Genomic DNA, 24,187 nt, shown 5'->3' on the forward strand with positions numbered 1-24,187 from the left:
TGCTCATTACGATATAAGAACTGACAGTCTAAACTTAAGATCCCCAATATCAGATTTCCATTCGGTAAGGTAATGAAATGCTAAATAGTTTTCGTGGCCCGTAGGACCTGTAATGGGAATTTAAGCTTTTTGTAATAGCTTAGCTACGAAATTCAGACTTGAGAAATTCAGACACACTAACACAGATGATACAGAATTGGTTTTGGGGCCCCACCCCACCCCCCAAAAGCAAAAATTGAATTACCTGACCATTGTTTCTATTGAAAGCTAATCACTGCACCATATAAAAGCTATTAGAATTTCAGTTGCAAATTTAAACAAAACACTGAGTTATTCAGTCATGATAAAACTGATGATGGAGAATAAAGTGAAGATATTTTTAGTGATATTTAAAAAATTTCAAAGTCTTTTAAATTCTACCCACGTTAGCACAAGAAAAGACAACTGCGGATCGGCAAGACACTTCACTGCGCGATGAAGTGATAAACATAACTAAAGCTAAGGAATACTCTTGAACAAAACTAAGACAAAAAAAGTTCTCTCTCTCTCTCTCTCTCTCTCTCTCTCTCTCTCTCTCTCTCTCTCTCTCTCTCGGATTTGGCAGTTGATCACAAGCATCTTTCGCAGAGTGACACAAGTAATGACATTTGTGTGCTATTTGTGGAATGCCATATCTTGCCACCATACAGCCTCGCCGACGACGTGATCTATATTTGAATAGTACTGTACTTCTTTCGGGACCCTTTTTTTTTCAAGGCCTGGGAGGGGGGGCGGAGGACGGATTTATGATGTCATCTTGGATTTATACTACGCCCTTTTCTTTTCCTTTCCCTTTATTTTATTTTATTATTATAATTATTATTAATTTTTTTTTTGAATGAGAAACAGCCGGATTCGCGGTCCTAAATTCGTAATTGTCGCGTTTTATTTTTTTTTTTATGTTGCACTCAAATTTCAAAGAGCATCGCATTACTTAAGGTTCTTTGCTTCATCCCTTCGGCCCCTAACTGCAACCCCATTCATTCCTTTTAGTGTACCTAGGTTCCTATTCTCTTTCTTCCATCTTGCTTTCCACCCTCTCCTAACAGTTGTTTCACCATTATTTTCATTGTTGAATGACCTCATAGGTTGGCCCAGCGCCTGGCCTTTGGTATAAATTTTATATTCCAATTCCAAAATTATAAAGAACACTAATGTGTAATGAATCTTACTTTCGAAAGGCTTGGAAAGTTCATAGGGCCTGCTGGACTGAAAAGAAAACCCACCCAATGGCTTTCAGTATAACAAAATCTTTTACATCGATTCTCCATTTCCCTGTCTCAGTTAATGTGTGTTCATTACGTATGTGCGCGTGTTGTATACCTGTAGGTGAATGAATATGCACGTATTCCTTGCGCTGAAGAGCTGGCAGAACTTGTTAGTTTGACTTATGGTACTACGATTTTATGAGTCCCTTTAGAATTCCTTTGTTAATTTGACTCACAGTACTTTGATATTATGAGTCCCCTTAAGAGTTCTTTGTTAATTTGACTTGCAGTACTGTGGTATTATGAGTCCCCTTAAGAATTCCTATGTTAATTTGATTTATAGTAAAATGATATTATGAGTACCCTTAAGAGTTCTTTGTTAATTTAACTTACAGTACTGTGGTATTATGAGTCCCCTTAAGAGTTCTTTGTTAATTTGACTTACAGTACTGCACTATGGTACTATGAGTCCCCTTAAGAATTCCTTTGTTGATTTGACTTACAGTACAGTGATTTTATGAGTCCCCTTAAAAATTCCTTTGTGGAAGCAATAGAATATGTACTCTCGGCAAGGAAAATGAGGATACAGTTTTCATTAGATTTCGTTCATCAAATTTTAATTTTTTTCTTACAGAAAACACATCATCTCGGTAAATTTACTTTAGAATATGAAAATACAATGCAAATTATATCATATATGTTAAATCTGCAAAACAAAAACGTTCAAATACTTAAAAACACATGCATGTCCGAAGTAATCAGAATTTCTCAGATGACTTCGTTCATAGAGATCTTAAAGATAGTGTGTGGATATCTCGATTTAGTACTGTTTATCAGAACGGCAATATTTACTCGTTTTCCGTTATGAACAGGCTTATTATTGCATCATCATACGAGGTAATGATAATTTCTTTTATTTTTACACATTCATATTTGTATTTCACGGTGTTAAAAGTCAGCTGGAATTAATGGCAGTAAATGTTGTGACAGCTAGGGTAGGTTGACCAAATCTATTTAAATCCGCAAGAGCGTTCTCTATGATGTGAGGAGCAGCGTGAGAACTTCTGCGGGAAAACACAAGTAACTGGATGTTTCTTGACGTAGCCATAGTCTCTCTCTCTCTCTCTCTCTCTCTCTCTCTCTCTCTCTCTCTCTCTCTCTCTCTCTCTCTCTCTCTCCATTACTTAAACATACTATACAAATATAGTATTGCTCAATCTCTAAAAGAAAAAAAAATAATGAAATGAGTAGCTCTATGTACATATAGGCCTAGGCTTACACAACAGCAACTCTCTCTCTCTCTCTCTCTCTCTCTCTCTCTCTCTCTCTCTCTCTCTCTCTCTCTCTCTCTCTCATCATAACATTGCATTCTTTCCTTTATTGTTCCCCACGTTTTTCGTTGGACATTGCTCAAATTTAACTCTTGATTTCATTATGGAAGATCGCGTTTCCGATTATGCAAACATTCTGTTCATTGTGGTGTCATAAATTCATTTGTGTAAGGTTACTTGGTAAGATATGTCGAAAATGTTTATTTTGCTCAGAACTGTCGCTGCAAATTGCAACTTGAACAAATACTGTAAAGCTTACTACTGCATTTAAGTATCAGTGATTTCAGAACCATAGAATATAATTGAAAGTTATAGGGGGTCAAGCAAAAAACAAACACAATAAGACTGAAGCTCCTCCCCTTTCTAAAGTTCCCAGATGTCGTATTATTGAGCAATATATGTCCGAAGATTTAAAAAAACTTTATCCTAACTTTCCTTGCCGAGTGTACATACTTGAAGTAAAATTATCCCCACCCAGATCTCATAGCCCCGTTTCAAGAGTGGAGCATTCTGTTTTATTTGTATTTTTTGTTTTTGTCAAATTTGGACGCATAATAAAAAGTGCATTGAATGTGTACTTAAATTACTTGATATATGCTACGTAAAACTCGTCGTTCTTTATTGCATATTATATTTTCATTATAATTAATGAATACTACGCAAGCTCATGCAAGTTAAAAGTTGTGTGCCTCCCACGTCGCTGCTGATTAAACTTGAAGTTGGTCGTTATTTAAAAACGTCGGTGATATTTTCTTAGTCGTCGTGATGGAAAGGAAACAATTCTCACTCTTACAGAGAAGCTGTGAGACACGACAAAATTCATTTAAAATTGGAAGCGTGTATTAGCGTTAGCAGTAAACAGTCTCACACGTGTCACTACAGTTTTGGTAAATATAATATAGTGATCATCATCATCATTGCTTCGTGAAAATGAAACTGAGATCTGAAAAAAAAAAAAAATTACCCAGAGTCGTGTAAATTTTGTAGAAAGAGACGCAGCGAAGATGTTGATGAGCAAAGGCTTTCTTCTTCTTCTTCTTCTTCTTCTTCTTTTTCTTCTTCTTCTCTTTCTCCTTCTCCTTCTCCTTCTCCTTCTTCTTCTTCTTCTTCTTCTCTTTCTCTTTCTCTCCTCCTCCTCCTCCTCCTCCTCCTCCTCCTCCTCCTCCTCCTCCTCCTCCTCCTTCTTCTTCTTCATCCTACTATCCTTCTCTTTCTCTTCCTTCTTCTTCTTCTTCTTCTTCTTCTTCTTCTTCTTCTTCTTCTTCTTCTATGGGAAATGGAAGTTGCGCGATGGAGGGTGAGCGATCTCAGGCGGTTTTACAAGAGCCAAAGAGACAGCTGGCATCTGACGCCAGGTGGCTGACTTTTCTGAATTGTAGAGAGGCACATGTGACGTGGCCTAGTGGAAGGTGGAAGGTGGAAGGGAAGATCAAACAGGTGAAGCCCTTTTTTTTTTTTTTTTTTTCGGATCTGCTTATTTGTAATTTTTTTTCTAGGCAAATTCGCTCGGCGGAATTTGCGTGGGGTAGGGGGTAGGGGGTAGGGAGAAGGAGGAAACAGTCACTTCGAAAAGATTTGAAGACAGGTAATCGTTTGTCCTCCGGAAAAAAAAGTACGATTAAAAATTAAATTTTGATTTAATTTTGCATTCGAAAATTTATTATTGTAGAGTAATATTTTTGGGGGGGAGTTTAGCAAAAAAAATACTTGAAGATTTTTTTAATAAGTAAGTTATATTTTAAAGTCTTGAAAACAGATATTATCATGAAAAAAAATTAGATTAAAGAGTTAGATTCTAATATAGTTTTGCGTTCGAAGTTGTGTAATTATTGAGAAATATTTTTTTGTGAAGTGTAGGAAAAACTACTTGAAGATTTATGAGGACACTAAATAGAAATTTATATTTTAAAATCTTGACAACAACTATCCTTATCGTGTAAAAAAAAAAAAGTATGGTTAAGAGGTTGAATTTTAATATAATTTTGCATTCGAAGTTGTGTGATTATAGAGTAATATGTTTTTGTGGAGTTTAGGAAAAAAATATTGAAGATTTCTGAGGACACTAATTGGAAAGTAAGTTATATTTTACAATTGTGAAAGCAGATCTCCTTATCTTTAAAAAAGTTAGATTAAAAAGCTAGTTTTAAACACAGGGCATTTGAAGTTTTATAATTGTAGAGTAATAGTTTTTGTAGAGTTTAGGGAAAAAATACTTTAAGACATCTGAGGACACTAAATTGAAAGTAAGTTATATTTTACAATCTTGAAAGCAGATATTCTTATCATGTAAAAAATAGTAAGATTAAAAAGCTAGTGTTGATTATTTGGAATTCGAAGTTGTATAATTGTAGAGTAATATTTTTAGTAGATTTGAGGAAAAATCACATGGAGACTTCTTAAGAGACTAAGTTGAAAGTATGTTATATTTTAAAGTCTTCAAAGCAGATGTCGTTATTGTCTTCAGCTGTAAGCGAAGTCTTAAGAAAGCCCAACGTTTAAGTTGTCTTAATTAATAGCTTGCTTTCCAACTGAGGAAAGCATTGTATTTGGCCTGTTTTCTTAGCATATTCTCCTTTCTGGTATTGTGATTGGCAAATGCGCCGAGTTTTTTTTTTTTCTTCTTCTTCTTCTTCTTCTTCTCTGTGTGCAAACTCCATCAGATCTAGATAGTTCTGTGTACAAACTCCATCAGATCTGAATAGTTCTGTGGACAAACTCCATCAGATCTGAATAGTTATGTGGACAAACTCCATCAGATCGAAATAGTTCTGTGGACAAACCCCATTAGATCTAAATAGTTCTGTGGACAAACTCCATCAGATCTAAGTAGTTCTGTGGACAAAGTTCATCGGACTAAACTGTTCATTTGAGAATGAACTGTTTACAGAAACTGAGGGAACAGGCATTATGCAGATTGTTGCCTCCGGTTCAGTTATGCCAAAAGAAAAACAGCTCAAGCCAAAGGCTTTTGAAATTCGAAAGAAGGGGAAAAAAAAGAACCTGACTTCAAAGTTTTGTTCCATTTCGATGTCATGACACACATATTCACGGCCAGTATTTTAAAGGAAGAATGTGAGAAAAATTGCAAAACGTCAATAATCAAGAGGAGAAATGAGTATATCAGAATACGGAAGAGTTCGTGTTAGGAGAATCTCGACAAAGCTTTATAGAAAATGTCCAGTGGAAATAAGTTATATGACTATACTTAATATGTTCCTTTTGAATTATGAGAAGTTAGAGTTCGCTCTTAAGATTTTCTAAGTAGACGAATCTGAAGAAGCAGGACTGCGGTTTCTTCAGTAGACAAGTCGGAAAATAACCTGTAAAGAAAAAAAAGGGCTGAAGCAGGCATGCAGAATAAATAAAACGACAAATAATTCAATACATGAGAACGATGTCATTTTGAGATTTCAGTGAAGAAAATACCCGTGGTTCTACGTAGATATGACAGGCAGAAAACAGTGTGACAAATTACGAAAATTTACAAGCAACAGGAAAGGGGGAAAGGAATAATGAGAACAGAAAGGGGTTTTTAGGGAGCGCAGAGAAAATTATTTATCTATTAAGATGCAAGAGGAAAGTAAAGCGGGCATTGTCGGCGTTTTCAAGGACCATTTACCCCCGAAGACAAGACGAGGATGTTTATTTTCCTCGAAATAACGCTTTAACTTTCTCGGCTGAAGGTGAGACGCATAGTAATTTCGAAGCAACGTTAAGAAGTCGAGCTATGTACTCCCATACTATAATATATATATATATATATATATATATATATATATATATATATATATATATATATATATATAATATATATATATACTGTATATATATATATATGGGTTCGTAAATTGTAATATTCTCCCTTTCTTACGCAAGAATTTTTAGACAAGGCTGTTCAAGTCACAGTCTAAGAAAGAGCATGGTTCAAGTACCGGGCACCGCCGACAACCTCTGATGGTGACGGTTCCTTTATTTTCCGATGCTAAAAGCTTTTGCATTGGTTTCGTGTCATCTGTCCAAGAACTGACCAGGCCCAATGTTGCTTAACCTCGCTGACTGTACTTCTGCTGCTGTGCCAGTATTTACGTGGATATATATTGGTGCACGCAGTGACACGTACTCATGCATGCATACATAAATACATACATACGCACATGTATATATATATATATATATATATATATATATATATATATATATATATATATATATATATATATATATATATATATATATATATATATACTCGTATATATATATATATTAAACAAACATTAAGCTCTACCTCGGAAATAATATATGTTTATACATTATACCAAAGGGGAATTATAATTGATAAGTGTTTCGTCATCTCTCGGGCTCAAACCGCTGAAACGAGAACCAACGACGTTCAGTGACGCGCCTAAAACCACCCTGCAATCTTGATAGCTGGGTGGTTTAAACGCGTCACTGAACGCCACATCGTTGGGTCTCGTGCCAAGGTTTGAGCCCGTAAGATTTTTACGAACCACTTATCAGTTATAATTCCTTCCTTTTGCATATATATATATATATATATATATATATATATATATATATATATATATATATATATATATATATATATATATATATATATATATATATGTATATGTGTGTATGTATGTATATTCTTTTGCACACACATATATGTACATATACAGGTATATTTTTTTTCTCTTTTTCATGTATACACACACACATATTTCCGAGGTAGAGCAGAATTAGATGTTAAACGACATTTTGTAACTCATTGTTTGAATATAAAAATCACGGTGATGTGATAAAAATTCATTCGTTTATATATATATATATATATATATTTATATATATATATATATATATATATATATATATATATATATATATATATATATATATATATATATATTATTTTATGTATTCAGAAGATAAACCCCTATTTAAACATGCTTTACTGAAAAAGAACCCAAAGACTTTTCCACTCTCTCTCTCTCTCTCTCTCTCTCTCTCTCTCTCTCTCTCTCTCTCTCTCTCTCTCTCTCTCTCTCTCCGCCCCCGTAAATGCGAGAAGACAGCATGTGTTCTTTTAAACTATTCGGTTTGAAATCAATTTATGCAAAATGCATCACACTGTACGGAAGGGGAGCACTATGAAAATAAAGGAATAATAATCAGAGTAGAAGAATTAAAAAAAACAGTTAATTCAGATTATGTTAGAATTATAAGGAATAGGAAGGGTAATGCCTACTCACAGTTATAGAAATGAAATTTTGCGTCTTTTTGACAGATGGATATTTGTAAATAAAAAAATATAGTGAATGTGATGCGTTTTGCATTGTTTATACAACCAAACTAAGAATCAAGTTACACAATTTAAATATAAAACTGTATAATAAAAGACGGTTTGCTGCAAAAAATCCGACGCATCTTTTCTCTCATAATTTCTCCTTTCAGAATGGTCTTTCATTATGTGCTATTGTTCTCACACACAGACAAACGCATGTATATGTATATATATATATATATATATATATATATATATATATATATATATATATATATATATATATATATGTGTGTGTGTGTGTGTGTGTGTGTATATATATACATGAGAAATATTGCCTGTACTTAATACTGTGTGTGTGTGCGTGCAAGTCTAATTCCTGATTATTTCATTCTGGGTCTTAAAAGCAAAATTTTCATGATTTTTATTTAATTCAAAGAAAGAGAAAGAAGAAGAAGAGAGAGAGAGAGAGAGAGAGAGAGAGAGAACCGATATTAATTAAATTTCTCGAGCTCATTCTATAATTATCTATGGGAATTATTTATATATATATACTGTATATATATATATATATATATATATATATATATATATATATATATATATATATATATATATATATATATATACCAGGTGTTTTGAAATTAGAGCCCGCCCCCTCCGCAGAACAAATGGAAAGTTATGATTGTTTTCTGCTATAGCCTATCTCCAAGTACATTATTTTAAGTTTCTATTAAGCTATTTTTCATTTTACATTTCTTGTATTTTCAGACTGAGTGACGGAGTTAGATACAGCCATGGCTAACGACTCGGAGGAAATCAGATGGATTGACCGAATCCGGGCTATAACCTTCAGAGAGGCCAGGGATGCTAGCGCATCCTTCATTTCACGTTCCTGGATAGCTAAATACATTAAAAGATATGAATCCTCTGTTAAAAGAAACTGTAACAAAAATCCATATGACTGTCATCGCGAAAAGAGTGAGAATCTTGGAGGGCCTGAAGTCCTTCTTAGGAGTCAAAAGACATCATAGCTGAGGCAGTGGGTAGACCAAGAAAGTCTTTACGTAAATTGGCACTTGAACTAGAAACAAAAAGGGGAAAGAAGAGAAGTTATAGTGCTGTATATCATGAGCTGAAAAAGTCTGGTATCAAGCCATTTCATGTTATCAGCAAGCCCAACATCACTCAGCAACAGAGAGAAGACTGTGTGTGCATGGTTTTGTGGTTCATTTCATAAAGATTGGGATGAAGCTGACTTTCTCCATGTTGCCGCATCAGATGAATTCTTCATTTACACAGTCAGGAAGCCAAATCATAAAAATGACATCATTTGGGCTGCAAAGTTGGATGATATCAGCGATGATGTGTGCTATCGCCAAGTCGTGAAATATCCTGAATGTTTGGGAATTTTTCTCTGTTTCACAGCCAAACGGTTAATATGGATCATCAAAGAAAAAGGACAGTCATGGAATGGCGAATACTTCAGAGAAACTGTGCTTACTGGCGGAGTATTTCCTTTCCTCAAAGATCCTGAAAATGTGTTATGTGTTGAAGAAGTCACATTTTTGCATGATAAGGCACCATGTTTCAAGGCTCTTCAGACACAGGAGCTGCTTCGAAACAGTGGTATCGATTTCTTCTCGTCAAGTGAATTTCCAGGTAGCTCCCCTGACCTTAGTGTGTGTGAAAACATTGGTAGTATCTTAAAGGATCGTGTTGAAGCGCGCACAGTGAACTATGATGGTATACCAAGCCTCGACGACCTGCGAAGAGAGGTGACCAAAGTGCTCAGGGAAATGAAGTTTGAGTCTCGGCTTTTTTGCGATTTGCTGAAATCATACCCCTCAAGAATGCAGGCTGTGGTACAGGCAGATGGAGACCACATAAAATATTAAATACTCAGAGAGAAACTTAAATACTGGTACCTGTTCTGAATTACTTTTGTTTTTGTCCATATCAATTCTAGTTTATGCTGTAAAGGGGAGGGCTGTAATTTCGAAGCACGCTGTATATGAGAGAGAGAGAGAGAGAGAGAGAGAGAGAGAGACTGGTTGCGTTCTCCTAATAGTAAAACTTACCTTCTATCTTGCATAAAAAAGAAAGAATGAATAAAGCAATAGAACGATTGCACTTTTTTGGGGCAATCTAAAGTTGTATCAAAAGCTAAGTAAGATTTGATCGTCAGAGAAACATGTGGTGTGACAGCTAGTGAAGTTAAATGAGAGAGAGAGAGAGAGAGAGAGAGAGAGAGAGAGAGAGAGAGAGAGAGAGAGATGAACATAAATCTGATTTATGTAATCAAGAATACTTAGCCCTGTCGTTATGGGGGTGATCTACTTAAAAATATACTTCTCAGGCGTCAGACAGACTGACAGACTTGAAAAATAGGGAAAGGAGAAAGAATTATCCTTTGATTTAGGAAAGATAAGACGTGCATCTCTTCCGTTTTATAGCATAGGTAACAGAGACACACAGACAGACGGACTCACCTTGAAATCTTTAGCCTTAAATGATCATCTTTTAAGTTTATCATACATGACGATAATGTATAGACAAAATATGAAGATTTTTTAATGCCTTAAAACGAGAAGAAAGATAAAATATGTCGATTTTTTAATGCCTGTCTCCTAAAACAAAACAAGGGGTCTTGATGTTACAACCCTTTCAAAATTTGATGACCCTTCTGTATATAATTCATTTTATAGCACAGAAAGAAAATGATACATATTGCGGTTACCGCCGGTACTTTCTCAAAATCATTGGATTTCCATCATAAAGTTTAAGTAGCATCTCGTAACTTGCTTTCTTTCAAAAATGAAATCTTTTGGAAAAAGTTGTTTTATACGGTAAAAGGTCCAGATTTACAAGATAAAGTCCTGTTGACGTTCGCTCAGAAGAGGGCAAATGTTTTTGTAATATGAAATCCTCCTCCTGAATTATTGACGCTTTCTCGGAATGCATAAATAAAAACAAGCAGTTTTTCATTTGGTATAAAAGCAGTGGTCTCTTACCCATAACACACAGTTTAACTAGATAAGTAGTATTGTTTTACTTTCATTATTCGCAGTGTTAAAGTAGACCTCTCTCTCTCTCTCTCTCTCTCTCTCTCTCTCTCTCTCTCTCTCTCTCTCTCTCTCTCTCTCTCACACACACACACACACACACACACACACACACTCTAGTTGACTGTAATTATAAATAATGGCCTTAGATATAAAAAAAATGCCATGGAGAAAATGAACAGCGTAACGTAGGCAGACTTCAAACGATTAAAAATATAAGTATGACACAAGGGAAACGGCCCAAAATTGCTATGACACATCATACTAGAGCGTACTGTGACTAAGCCGTAAGTCCGAGAATCTTTGCTGTGATATAACCCGCATCGACAAAAATAACTCCCAGGCCAAGAGGAAGAAGCATTTCATTTTTGATTCATTAGAAGTAGGTGCATTTCCATATAAGGGTCAAGACATTAACTTTGTCGGATCCAAATGTCATGCCTCGAGCATAAGCTAATTTTGAGATTTTTCCTGAGATTACTCTATGAATTCAAATATAAGTTTCTTGTGATTTTTAAGTGAAGACATTACATTGGCTTCAGTAATGAATAGTCGTGAAATTTTTAAAACTAACTCCTTAAATGGCTTTTAACCCTTTCAGAATTTCATTAACTCAGCCGTATATTTACCTTTGTAGTTATGTGAACGACCTCTGATTAAGGTTAAGATAACCTTGAACTAGTAATTTCCTTTTTTGAAACATCTTGCACTCTATTACCCATTTTAATCTTCCAAATTTATTTAATATTGCACTGATACATTACATGTCTTGCACTCTTTTACCCATTTTAATCTTTCAGATTTATTTATTAAATATTGCACAGATACATTACACGAGGAAGAGCATTTAACTTGATATTCTCCCCAGATAGATTATTGCACAGATAAGAACTATGTTAACCCATGGGACCCTCTTTCTAGGTACACATGAGGCTGTGATGGGTGACTAAACTGGACCAGAATTCCAAAACAGGTGAGAAACCAAATGGAGGGTACCCTTACCTGTTGGAGAGACTGTAATTAGTACGATAGATTACCTGGTTGGATGGTAGATTAGATTACATTAAGTTTGTGTGTACTATATATATATATATATATATATATATATATATATATATATATATATATATATATATATATATATATATATATATATATATATATATATATATATAATTTACCAATATACATATACATATACCACATATATTTAAATCTAAAGACCACACGCAATTAACTATCTTCTCCTCTCCCTAACATTTTTGGATTCCATTGCCACAGAAACCCTTTGAATCCGAATTTTGAGAATGAAACAGCAAAAACTGACCCTTCATTTCCAAAATTCGTATTCAGTTTTTTCAATTGGAATCCCTAAAAAAAAAAACAACAACAGTGGAATGGAGAAATTAAGAATTCACGGCATGTGGCGCATGTTACCTAATATCACTGTTGTAATTCTACATTGTCAAAATTGCTGCTTGTAAAAAAAAAAATAAATAAATAAAAAAAGACCCTTGGTCTAAACCAAAAGGAGGCGGATATTTGTTGCTGATATTTGTTGTTGAGTTGCCTTTACAAAGGAGTTATCCATGCTAAAAAACTGCGTTAAGGCTGATTCACATTATACCATCACGTCACATCACCGACACATCACGTCACGTCACCGATACATTACGCCACGTCACCGTCCCATTAGCCGTGCCTTGTATTCACACTATCCATCACAATCCCGTCCAGTTCGTGCCCAGCCTCAGCAACTCACAGATTTAGCGGTAAGAAACTTGCACTATAAGCACCGTCACGTCACGTCAAAATATTCTTTCCGAGAAAACGTGTCATGATGTGACGGTGGATGCCGTGTGCATGATGTTGACATGACGTGATGATGTGAACAAGTCCATTTGATTGCATGTAAGAAATTTTCACGTACTTTGACGTGACGTGATGTGTCGGTGACTTGATGTTATAATGTGAATCAACCTTTACTCTTCTTTAATGGAATATGATCAGGTAAATATGGTGTGGGAAGTTAACATTCCCTTGTGATACGACGATTTATGTCATATTTTACGTCATGTGAATTCTTTCAAGCTAACTTCACCACCTAAAAGTCATTTTGTCAGCTTGATTATTAGTATTTTTATATTTCTATTTAACAGTATTTGCATCCTCCTTTCCGGAGTCCCGTGTTCTTCGTATTGGTAAATTCCGAAGCTGTTAGGATGCTCTCTTAATTCTTATGTGGTTACTGGTGCTGCTGTTGACACCTTTTCATAAAGAACTAAATTTTTTCTAAGTGGACTTGAGAATAAGTTATGTACCGCTTTAAGCAAAGGAATCCTGATTCCAATAGGAAGGATGATCATCTGTTGGTGAAGGAGAGGAAGAAAAAGTGAATGAATGAATGCATGAATAAAGGGAAGCCTGAGAAGAAATATTAAAAGAAGTAAGGAAGAAATGATTGTTAAGGTATACAGGAAGCAGAGAAAAGAATGAAAGATTGACGTAGGAGGAGGAAAAATGAAATAATGCGCAAAAGTTAACGAGAAAGAATATGACTTGGAAAGACATGAGAAAAGAGAGATCAAAGTATATGAAATATCAAACGAAGAGAGTGAAACAAAATACCTAGTCTTAATTTGATGGACATTGAAAGCAAAAAAAAAAAAAATTAGAATCGAGCCCATTTGGACTGAAGACTTACAAGAAACTGTCTGAAAACGAAAGGACAAAAGCAGATTGAGATGAAAAGCGGAGAAATGCAGATACAAAGTATCAAGGGGGGGGGGGGGAATAAAAGAAATAATCAAAGCCCCCGAGAGTCGAGAGAAGGGAAATGCTCTTTACTATGTCAAAGGTCACCGCTGCTGTTGGGCAGACAGTGACGAAGTGAAGAACGCTCAGAGGATAGTTGAAGGTACGAAGAAGGAGGAGGAAGAAGAAGAAGAAGAAGAAGAAGAAGAAGAAGAAGAAGAAGAAGAACACGATGGTGAAATTGAAAGCCTTAAGATTGAAAGAAAATATTGATAAAAAGAGGCGACGCTCAGGGGACAGTTGAAGGTACGAAGAAGGGAGGAGGAGGAGGAGGAGGAGGAGAATGACGATGGAGAAATTGAAAGCCTTAAAATTTGAAAAAAAAATATGAAAGAAAAGAAAATATTTAAAAGAAATATCATTGACAAGCAAATGGAACTGTAGTTAGACGATGATATGCCGGTTCTTATATGGTCGTTTTTGGGCGGGGGGAAGGGTGGGGGGGAGCTACACAAACTGACAGGGGGAAGGAGAAGCCAGACGAGAAAAGTACGAGAGATTGTTGGGGAGGCGGGGTTGAGGGAGGGAGGAGGGAAAGAGAGATTAGGAGGAGGAAGAGGACCGTGGGAGTGAGATGAAGAGGGGAATATTAATGTTTAACATATGTGGCATTGTCAGAATAAAAACAAGCCTTTAAAAAAAAAAGGAAGAAGAATGTAGGCCACAGAAATTAGGTGGGTTGATCGAGATGAAGAACTGAGGAGAGACGCAGCAGAGATAATGATAATCAAAGTCATAATTCAAAGGAGACTGAAATTCCCTCTCGCGAAGAAACCTTGTAGAGTAAAGGGAGAGGTTGTGATTTAATGATTAATTCCACTTTTTTTTTTTTTTTTTGTTTATTATATATACTGATGCGGTGGATGCTCGTGCCAGAGCGCTTTATTGAGATTTTGATCTGATTTTCATTTCTGAGTGACTTAGATGAGAATAAATATAGTTCTGAACACATGTTATAGACCTTTAGACTTCTGAACAGTTGGTTTAACGACAATCATTTTGAATAATATATATATATATATATATATATATATATATATATATATATATATATATATATATATATATATATATGTATATATACATATACGTATACAAATACATGTACATATGTATTTGTATATGTATATATATTTATATTTCTCTTTATAGTTAAAATATTAATAATCATACTACACTAGAACGAGCCCCACATTTAAAACAAGATGGCGATCGACATTGTGGTAAGAAATCATATAAGGTTTAGTTGAAATTTTTATGAGTGATATAATAGAAATTCGTCTTGCATTCTATTTTCCACAGAGACCAAAAGCCGAGATTAGTTAGCACCGGTGTGCAAATAAAGTTTAGTCACTACAGGAAACCCTAAGCGTAAAGTTGTCGGACTTCGAACGTACTGATTGATTAGGTGAAAAGAGCGAAGGAGATAGTTCCTAACCTTGAAGCAACATTGGCGTGGTTCAGAGTCTAAAGCAATGGCATAATCTTCTTCAGAAGAAGAGAGTTTCTAACCCAGAGCTTTGAATTTTCGTTGAGAATCAGCACTTTTCTATTTTGAGGTTTCATAAAACAAATTTTTGAAATTTTACCCTGAACAATATTTAGATTCGGTATATTCCAAATAAAAACAGATATGTTATTAATGACGGCTGAGTTGTAAATTTGGAATATGCTTAAATTTTCTTGGGATAAATACCCTCATTCCTGGAGAACAGCCACAAAATGAAGTGTGTGTGTGTGTGTGTATGTGTATATGTATATATATATATATATATATATATATATATATATATATATATATATATATATATATATATATATATATATATATACACACTATATATATATATATACACACACACACACCTATATATATCTTCTCTTTCCCCGGAAGGAAAGATTCATGAAGGCTTTATTTGCGACTTGGTGTTACGCGATAAAATTAAAAATTCAAGATTCCTATGATTCGGAAGTGAGAAAAAAATCAGGCTGTACCGGAAAATTATAAATTGTATGACCTTGGATAAACGTTATGAATATTGAAAATTTTTGCCGTTATGGAATAGTTTATTTTAATTGTGTGAAGTAATACGAAGATGAATATTACACAGTTGTAAGAAAACAGCACTGAATAGTAATATACGAACCCATAAAAAAGAGAGAGAGAAAAAAAAAACAGATCTGGCTTGCGCTTAATATGCCACTGTTATACTATTAATGGCATTGCGTAACTCAGGTTACGTAAAAACCTCGCTCACGTAGTCCCTTCTCTCACTCAGTACTTTTCTGAAGCGTCTTTCACAAGATCCACAAGTGACTCGTCTTAAAATTCTCTCTGCTGCTGCCGAGAGCATTGACTGAAGCCCCCTACCAAGGCCTTAACACTCACTTAATTAATTGTATTATACCGAGGAGGGAGTGAGAAAACTGTACAAGTGCTCTCTCTCTCTCTCTCTCTCTCTCTCTCTCTCTCTCTCTCTCTCTCTCTCTCTCTCTCTCTCTCAGGGAGCTGCCAACTCTTCTTCTTTTATTCTTTTCTATGGGACAGACCTTGGAGGAGTTTGGTCCCCTTTATTGTTCTCATGTGAAGAAGGGGTTTAAAAATGGCTCAGTGGTGATTGTACAGACTTACCACAGACGAAATTAAAATACTCGAGAAAGGTGTTTTTTCAATGACTTGATTCCTAGGTCGCATTTTGTTTTTTATTTTTTTCGATTTTTTGACCCGGAATGTGTCGTTGTAAGTTAACGGCAGATGTTGAATGTCACTCCTCTTATTTCCATTTACCTCACAGTCATTATTCTTACTTTGCTTGTAATCTGCTTTTACCAAACACTTGGCGAAATGAAAGGGCGCTCGTACGTCAGGATAATACGGAGATCAACTCACCGTGTTGGGCGTGATTGCCGATTTCAGAGTTCAGTTTCCTCTTTTGTTTCTGTAGTAATTGGTTGCAAAAGGCTCCTTTTTCATTTTTCAAAGACTTGAAAGGAGAAACAATAGTGCATGTAAGTAGAATTATCAAGCCTTTTTAGGTTACGTACAAATTTGTCAAAGTAACTAAAGGGCAAAATTATAATTAAGAAAAAACGCAAGTGAATGCAAGGCATTAAAAGACGAGAAAATAATTAAGAAAGGGAATTCTTTCAGAAAAATATTCTGTTAATTTAAACACGAACAAAACTTATTAATAGAAGAACGAAGTTCATTGTTCCTACGGGGATACAAACCCTGTCTTTATACGGATGCAGTCTTGGCGCAGTCAGGACCGGTTGAAGAAGGTTGGAAACAAGACTTCGACACTGAGGGTCTGTTGTGGTTCATTCCCCAAAACAAATTGCTCTTACGTCAGGAAGCCGTTTATGCATGTGCATAGACCACCAGATTTACTGTATTGCCCCTTCGAGAATAAGTCCCCAGGACGTTTTTACCTTTGGATGTAATGCAATCACTTTTTTGAGAAGTGTATTTTTGCTCATGCTGAATGGACTTGTGCTTTTCTAATTCCATTCATCTTTTCATTTTTACTTCTCCCTCCATTCTACATAAGTGGTTTGCATTTCGAGTTATTATTATTATTCAGCAGATGAACCCTTTTAATGGAACAAGCCCACCAAAGGGGCCATTGACTTAAAGTTCAAGCTTCCAAAAAATAAGGTGTTCATTCGCAAGAAGTAACAGAAGGTAATAGGAAATACAGAAAGAGGAGATCGGTTATTAGAAAAGCAGATAAATTAACAAATAAATTAATTAATAAATATATAAACTAATAAATTAATAAATGTGAGAGAAATTTTGCTTTTTTTATACGTATTTCCAAAGACACGGAAAAGTTTGGTTGTATCACAATCTATGGTTGTTAGGGAAAGATGGCCAAATGCAACCGTTCAAAAGGACTCTTCGTCTTTCTGTACATTCTTTACGGAACTTACCTCCGCACCGACTTATTGCTAAGCTACAAATGTGCTAGGCATTCCATAAAAGCATGTCGATGATCACCTCATTAGATGCAAGATCATGTCTTGCATTATATCAATTTACTGTAATACATGACCAGATTATCATAGGTTCGTATAGCTGCAAATTGCAGCCATTTAATTGTGACATTATTCGAGAGCGTGAGAATAGCTAATTCCCCTGCTTTTGCTATAGATCATGGTAGATCTTACCATCTTTAAGCCTTAGGTGTTAGTGTCATTGAATGCCCAGAAGACGGAAATATTTAACGCTACAAAGCTTTGAATCACAGACATACTCGGAAGGGGGATGTTGATGACAGTCTTATCGAAGAGGTTGCAAGAAGAAAAGTAAGGCATAATTTAGATACTGTTATTATTAGAAAAAAAACTACTATAACTGTTTGGCTACCTTGAAGTTGGCACGTAAATAGTAATTGTTATGTGTATGTTACACAATGGATATACTGTATATTCTAATACATCAGCATGATATATTAGAAGTTTTTTCCATGTTGATTCATTGAGATACTTCTTTTGCTGTGGTGTTTTTCCCCATTTTCATATTGCTGCGTCTCTCTCTCTCTCTCTCTCTCTCTCTCTCTCTCTCTCTCTCTCTCTCTCTCTCTCTCTCTCTCTCTCTCTCTTGGCATGCCTAAATTGATCATGACATATTAAACATTATTTATGACGAAGTACTTCAACCCGACCCACTTTGCTTTACTCACTATATTATCTAGCTCTGAGGATCTTCAGATGTGGCCGCTGTCAAATAACTTTTTTCTTCTTCCTTTTTTTTCTTTTTTACGTGGATGATGAGAGAAGGAAGTTTGTAAAAACGATTACCCTATCGTAAAAGCATCCATTGCTAAGACGTAGGAGACAGTTACGAGGATTCTCCTGATAAAATTAATAGACACGAACGAGTTTCATAAAGGTTTGGCTACGGTGAGTCCACAGATAGAGAAATTTTTCCTGCCGGTGAATGGGGTTAGATTGGGGCCTTACATCATTGTCAACTATTATGGCATTGTCAGTATGCTGAATTTTCAAAACAGTGTTATGTCTGAGGAGCAGGTATGGCGTTGCCTGAGAGTGGCGGGGCGGGGGGGTTGGCGGATTTAATAACGACATTTTTATCTTGGTCATTTATCATATTTTTTCAATTATTTTTTCGTTGGAGTAATAGGCAACAAGATCGTGGCCATGTAGCCTGCGATAATAAATGTTACTTCTGTCTGTTTTATTGATAATATTTCTTGAATTATTTGGTTTTATCTGAAGAAATCATCAATTGAATGTTTTATAACACTGAACAAGGATGAGAAAGCTTAATAGCCAAGAGAGGCTTAATCGATTGACATTTTAATCACTCTGAATTATTAAAAAAAAAAAAAAAGACTAGTCCACACGGAAGCTGAGGGTATAAGCAATAAAGCAGATAACCAAGCGACTTGAAGCAGCTAGAAGAATAATAGTCATTCAAGCAAGAGCATGAGCAGTTGTCATTTTATATAAATCAATTTTGAGAGATCATAAGCAACCGGATACTCTATGACCCGAACGACTTACAGCAAGTGGATACTCTAGAACGTAATCACTCCTGAAGAAGTACAACCTGGTACTCAATGACTTATCCAGAAGATCAGCAGGAGCACTCCAGAAAAATCACTCGAAAGACATAAGCAGAGGTTGAGAGACGCTTACATAACACCTGTCACACATTTTCAAACATGTATTTTGTTGCGGTGATTACCATTCGGCTACGTCAAAAGCCGCATATATTAGGATGCCCGAGGAAAAAAAATGTTTCGAGGCAACAGTCGTACATATTTTCATTACACAACATTAATTGCCACGTGCGTAAATTTGCCAAGACCATCCCGAAAAAAATGAAGCGGGAATATTGGCAGATGTCTTCCATTTTACTTCGCGCGCGCATACGCGCACACAGCTGCAACTCCTTTCATTCCTTTTGCTGTACCTCCGTTCATATTATCTTCCCTCCATCATACTTTCCTACCTCTCCTAACAATTGTTTCATGGTGCAACTGCGATGGTTTCCTCCTGTTACGCCTGTCAATCCTTCTTTACTCTCAATTTCCCTTTCACTGCTGAATGACTTCATAGGTCCAGCGCTTTGCCTTTGGCCTAAATTTTATATTCCAGTTTCAATAATAGGTTGGAAGTGCGGAAACAACATTCATATTACCCATCCTTGGCGTTATTATGGACTGATTAGTCTTGGCAACAACGAAAAGAGACTCTTCCAAAAGTTGAAAGTTCCCAGGTATCGTGTCAATTAAGCTGGCTTAGTGCCAGAACGGTGCCCTGCTAATGAGGCGTGCCCGTATGTCACAAAGTCTTATCCACTCACATATTGGTCGGGAGATAATTATAAACATAATAAAAAAAAACACGAATAAACGGTTATAACTTTGCCAGTTACAAGACGCTACACTGGTAAAAGGTATACATATCCGTTATAGTTTCATTGCTTCATCTTGGCTTCCATTTAGCCTAATAATCTTACTCTTTAGCTCTGGAGTTGATCCCATGACAGTTGAATACGAAAGTAAATAACTCAGTCTCACTCTGCAGAAGAATGACTACATGAGAGAATGAATGACTTTATCTGAAACAGGAATGCTCTACAGTTAGGAAATTGCAACGTTTTTGGGCATTTTCTCCGCCAACGTAACAAACAGGCCTTGAAGAGGGTATTGCGTACGGACGCAGACTGTAGCTAGTTTAACCCAAATACCTAGTTATGTAAAGGGCAGTACTGGAAATGACAGATGTGAACAAAATGCACCAGGCCTTTGGAGCATTATTTCACCGACATTAGAAAAGCATTTGGTGAAAAAAAGTTTCCACAAGCTTAAGGCCTCAGACATACAACCAAGAGAATAATTCGCAAGCATTTGATATATCACTGGGGTGATGAATCAAAGGAAACGTTTCTGTAAACACCAGTGGCATGTAGAGTCTGCAAATGGCAATGAATGAGAGCGACGTCAGATCATGTGGTTCATGATGGCAGCTGGTAATGGGTGTCATTGGGGAGGCGCCGGCACAGTGCGAAGCACAAAGCTGACGGCTAATATCTTTCGATAGATGGAACGAATCTGTCGAGGGAATTAGTCTGCAGATAACGGCAATTAATCTAATTGGATCCCCCGTCCCCGGTGGCTGGCAGATCACATGCAAGAATCTAGTCACGATTCATGGATTTGCAATGAAGGTAGCAGTCTCATGGTAGCAGTTGTTTAAACTATGCTTTCTTTTAGTTGTTTGTTGATCTTAATGAATTTTGATGCATAATTATAAGGAAATCAAGAAGAGCAAGTGAATAAAAAATTTAGATGAAACAGAAAGAAAATTAGACTTTTCAATTGGTTTTATTTTATATAATTTTTTTTCAAGCGATTTATTCAGTGCATAAGTTAAGCAAATTTATTTTTGGAGTAAATAGCTAGACTAACTATGATTTACATAACATTAAAAAAATCTAAACATGCAGAATAGTTTGATTATGTGACATTTACTTCTTGGATGCTAGCTGACATGTTAGTGATTAATTCTGCAGTGAATGAAGAAAAACAAAACCTTGAATTGTTATAATGTTTTTGTTTTTTCATTTTTGACACTAGGCTCAAGTGCTGATACTTTTTGTGCAGCCTTTCTTTTCTAATTTCTCTTTTATTATTATTATTATTATTATTATTATTATTATTATTATTATTATTATTATTATTATTATTATTATTATTATTATTATTCAGAAAATGAACCCTATTCAAATGGAACAAGCTCACAGAGGTCAATGACTTGAAATTGAAGCTTCCAAAAAATATGGCATTTATTTGAAAGAAGTAAGAGAACGTAATAGGAAAGACGGAAAGAAGAGATCAATTTTTAGGAAATAGAAATACATTAACAGATTGATAAGTAAATAGATAAAGAAAATGTAAGTAAATTATCAGAATACAAGGAGGATTTTGTCATTATAGACAAATAAATAGAGAAATCCAGAGGTGATGATGATGCAATTGAAAGTTGCGTCCACACTGCAGTTAACATGTCACAGACATGTCGAAAACTTATCGCATGCATATCACAAACTTGTCGAAAACTTATCGCATACATATCACAAACATATTTAAAACTTATCGCATGCTTAACACAAACATGTTGAAAACAAGCCAACGACCGCGAGGGAAAAACTGACCTTTGGCAGATGTTGAATAATCTTATGGTACAATGGTTAGAACTGCCAACAACTCGCTGACATGTATTCAGCCTGTTTGTGATGTGCATGCCATAAGTTACCAACAAGTGTTTGAGACATGTTTGACTGTAGTGTGGACGTACCGTTAGAGATATGGTCGTACGACGTAGGTTAGTGCTGAGGTATAGAACAAAAATTTTCCACATTCTCTCTCTCTCTCTCTCTCTCTCTCTCTCTCTCTCTCTCTCTCTCTCTCTCTCTCTCTCTCTCTCATTAGATACCAGGTGTCATTAATAAAGTCGTTCAAGATCTTTTGTTTGACAAGTGAGAGTCATTATAGTATCGTGACAAGCCCGAATCTTCTCGCGTCATAGGCAAGCGTTCTGGCATTTTGTATGAACCGGGGTGATATTGGTTTGAGCATCAAGAGGCATCCTCAGACGGGATGTATTGTTATTTAAGAGCTGACTCTCTCTCTCTCTCTCTCTCTCTCTCTCTCTCTCTCTCTCTCTCTCTCTCTCTCTCTCTCTCTCTCTCAATCGTTATTACCTTTCTTCTTCAGAACTTGAATATCTTTCCGTTGACATACCATAACAATAGGTCAAAATAGTCATAAGTCGAGTCTCCTATCTTGTCTTTCTTCTTCATTTATTCTATTTTTCATTCAGCTTTTTATTTTTTTATTTATTTTCATGTATCAGTACTATATTATTACTGAGACTTTTGGCCCTTACCTTTCCTTTATTCTCTCACCTACATTCTTAACATTTGTTGCTGTTGGATTGCTTTATTTTTTATTTAAAACTTTCTTCTCCCCCCCCCAACTTGAGTGTTGGAGAAAGTAATAATCGATTGTTCGAACTGTGGACATAATGAATTGCAGTTAACAGAGAAAGGGAGATTGGAACAATGAAAGAGAGGTGCCAAAGACTCTCTGTTCTTATCCAGAAGTTGAGGAATTCTGTCCTTCTTCTGACTTACCAAAGTTTTGTGACGCCACCCAGTTTTTATACGGGTTCTCTTATTCAGCTTGTGGCTAGATCTTAGATCAATGGTTCTCAATTGGTGGTCCATGGTGATACTCTGGGTGGTTCCACAGGACGTTCACTGATTTGGTAGTGAGCTGGTGATTAGTACATATATTTTTAAACTTACTGAAATGCATTAAGAACAATTTTATCTACATAAATATTCGGCCATTAATTTCATTGTATTATTCCTAATAAAAATATGACAATCTTTAGGTTGTAATTCTTGTGTAAGAAATATATTTCAATCCAAAATGTCTATTTCTATGCGTTATTGATCGCTACTAAAATAAGTCATAAGTTTTTTTTTTTCTTTCTTTTTTGACTGACGGTCTACGACCTGGAACGAGTTGAGTACCACCGTCTTCAGTCCATCAATATGCCACTTCACTTTTCACGTGCCTAACCTTACAAGGTCACTGTGTAGCTTTCTCCACACAAAAACTTCCAGTTATAACTTCTCTATAACTGTTACGACTCGCTAAATGGTTGGCAACTTTCAAAGCCTTCGAATATTTAAACCGGTATCTCGTTCATTATATGATATGGTTTGGTAAAAGAATTTTAATTGGTATATTGCGTGTGTCTTACATCTTGATATATATATATATATATATATATATATATATATATATATATATATATATATATATATATATATATATATATATATGTGTGTGTGTGTGTGTGTATGTATATATATATATATATATATATATATATATATATATATATATATATATATATATATATATATATATATATATATATATATATATATATATATATATATATATATATATATATATATATATATATATATATATATATATGTAAAAATCATAGTAGATGCACGTGACTTCAGTGTATAAGCGAATCCACAGGAAAAAGACAGGCAGAAGTTCAGTACCAAGCGCTTTCACGTTTATTGACGCATCGTCAGGGCACAAATGAGACACAAATATAAAGAAGGTTACAAAGTAAACAAAAGAACAAAGAATACCAGATGGTCAATTGTCAAAGGGTAATAAACAGAAAGTTAATCCAGGATAATCCGGGATCGAGCTGTCACACACTGAACCTAAGACCAAACAAAATGACATACTAAAGTTTAGGCTTACAAAATCCAAAAACATGTATAACCTTGAATACCAGATGGTTATTGCCAGGGGTTAAAAAGAAAAGGTTAATCCACGGCAAATTCGGGATCACGCGGTCACAAACTAATCC

The 24,187-nt window shown here is 35.3% G+C and overlaps 2 protein-coding genes across 15 annotated transcripts in view; both read left to right on the forward strand.

Annotated features, from left to right (window-relative positions):
* LOC136837726 (octopamine receptor beta-2R-like) overlaps positions 1-24,187 on the forward strand; it is a 355,532-nt gene that overhangs the window by 323,252 nt on the left and 8,093 nt on the right. For 9 of the 14 annotated variants that reach the window (XM_067102635.1, XM_067102631.1, XM_067102626.1 and 6 more), the window contains one exon: positions 11,849-11,900. The exons of the other annotated variants lie outside the window; for them this stretch is intronic. The gene's annotated coding sequence lies outside the window, so the exon portion shown is untranslated. The remainder of the gene's footprint in view (positions 1-11,848; positions 11,901-24,187) is intronic. 14 annotated transcript variants of the gene reach the window in all.
* The window catches only part of LOC136837448 (F-actin-monooxygenase MICAL3-like), a 94,384-nt gene that overhangs the window by 66,147 nt on the left and 4,050 nt on the right, over positions 1-24,187 (forward strand). Inside the window, exon 3 of the mRNA XM_067102226.1 lies at positions 13,785-13,916. Coding sequence (XP_066958327.1) covers positions 13,785-13,916 — 132 coding nt within the window. The remainder of the gene's footprint in view (positions 1-13,784; positions 13,917-24,187) is intronic.

Source organism: Macrobrachium rosenbergii, chromosome 59 (assembly GCF_040412425.1).
Source record: "Macrobrachium rosenbergii isolate ZJJX-2024 chromosome 59, ASM4041242v1, whole genome shotgun sequence".
NCBI lineage: Eukaryota > Metazoa > Arthropoda > Malacostraca > Decapoda > Palaemonidae > Macrobrachium > Macrobrachium rosenbergii.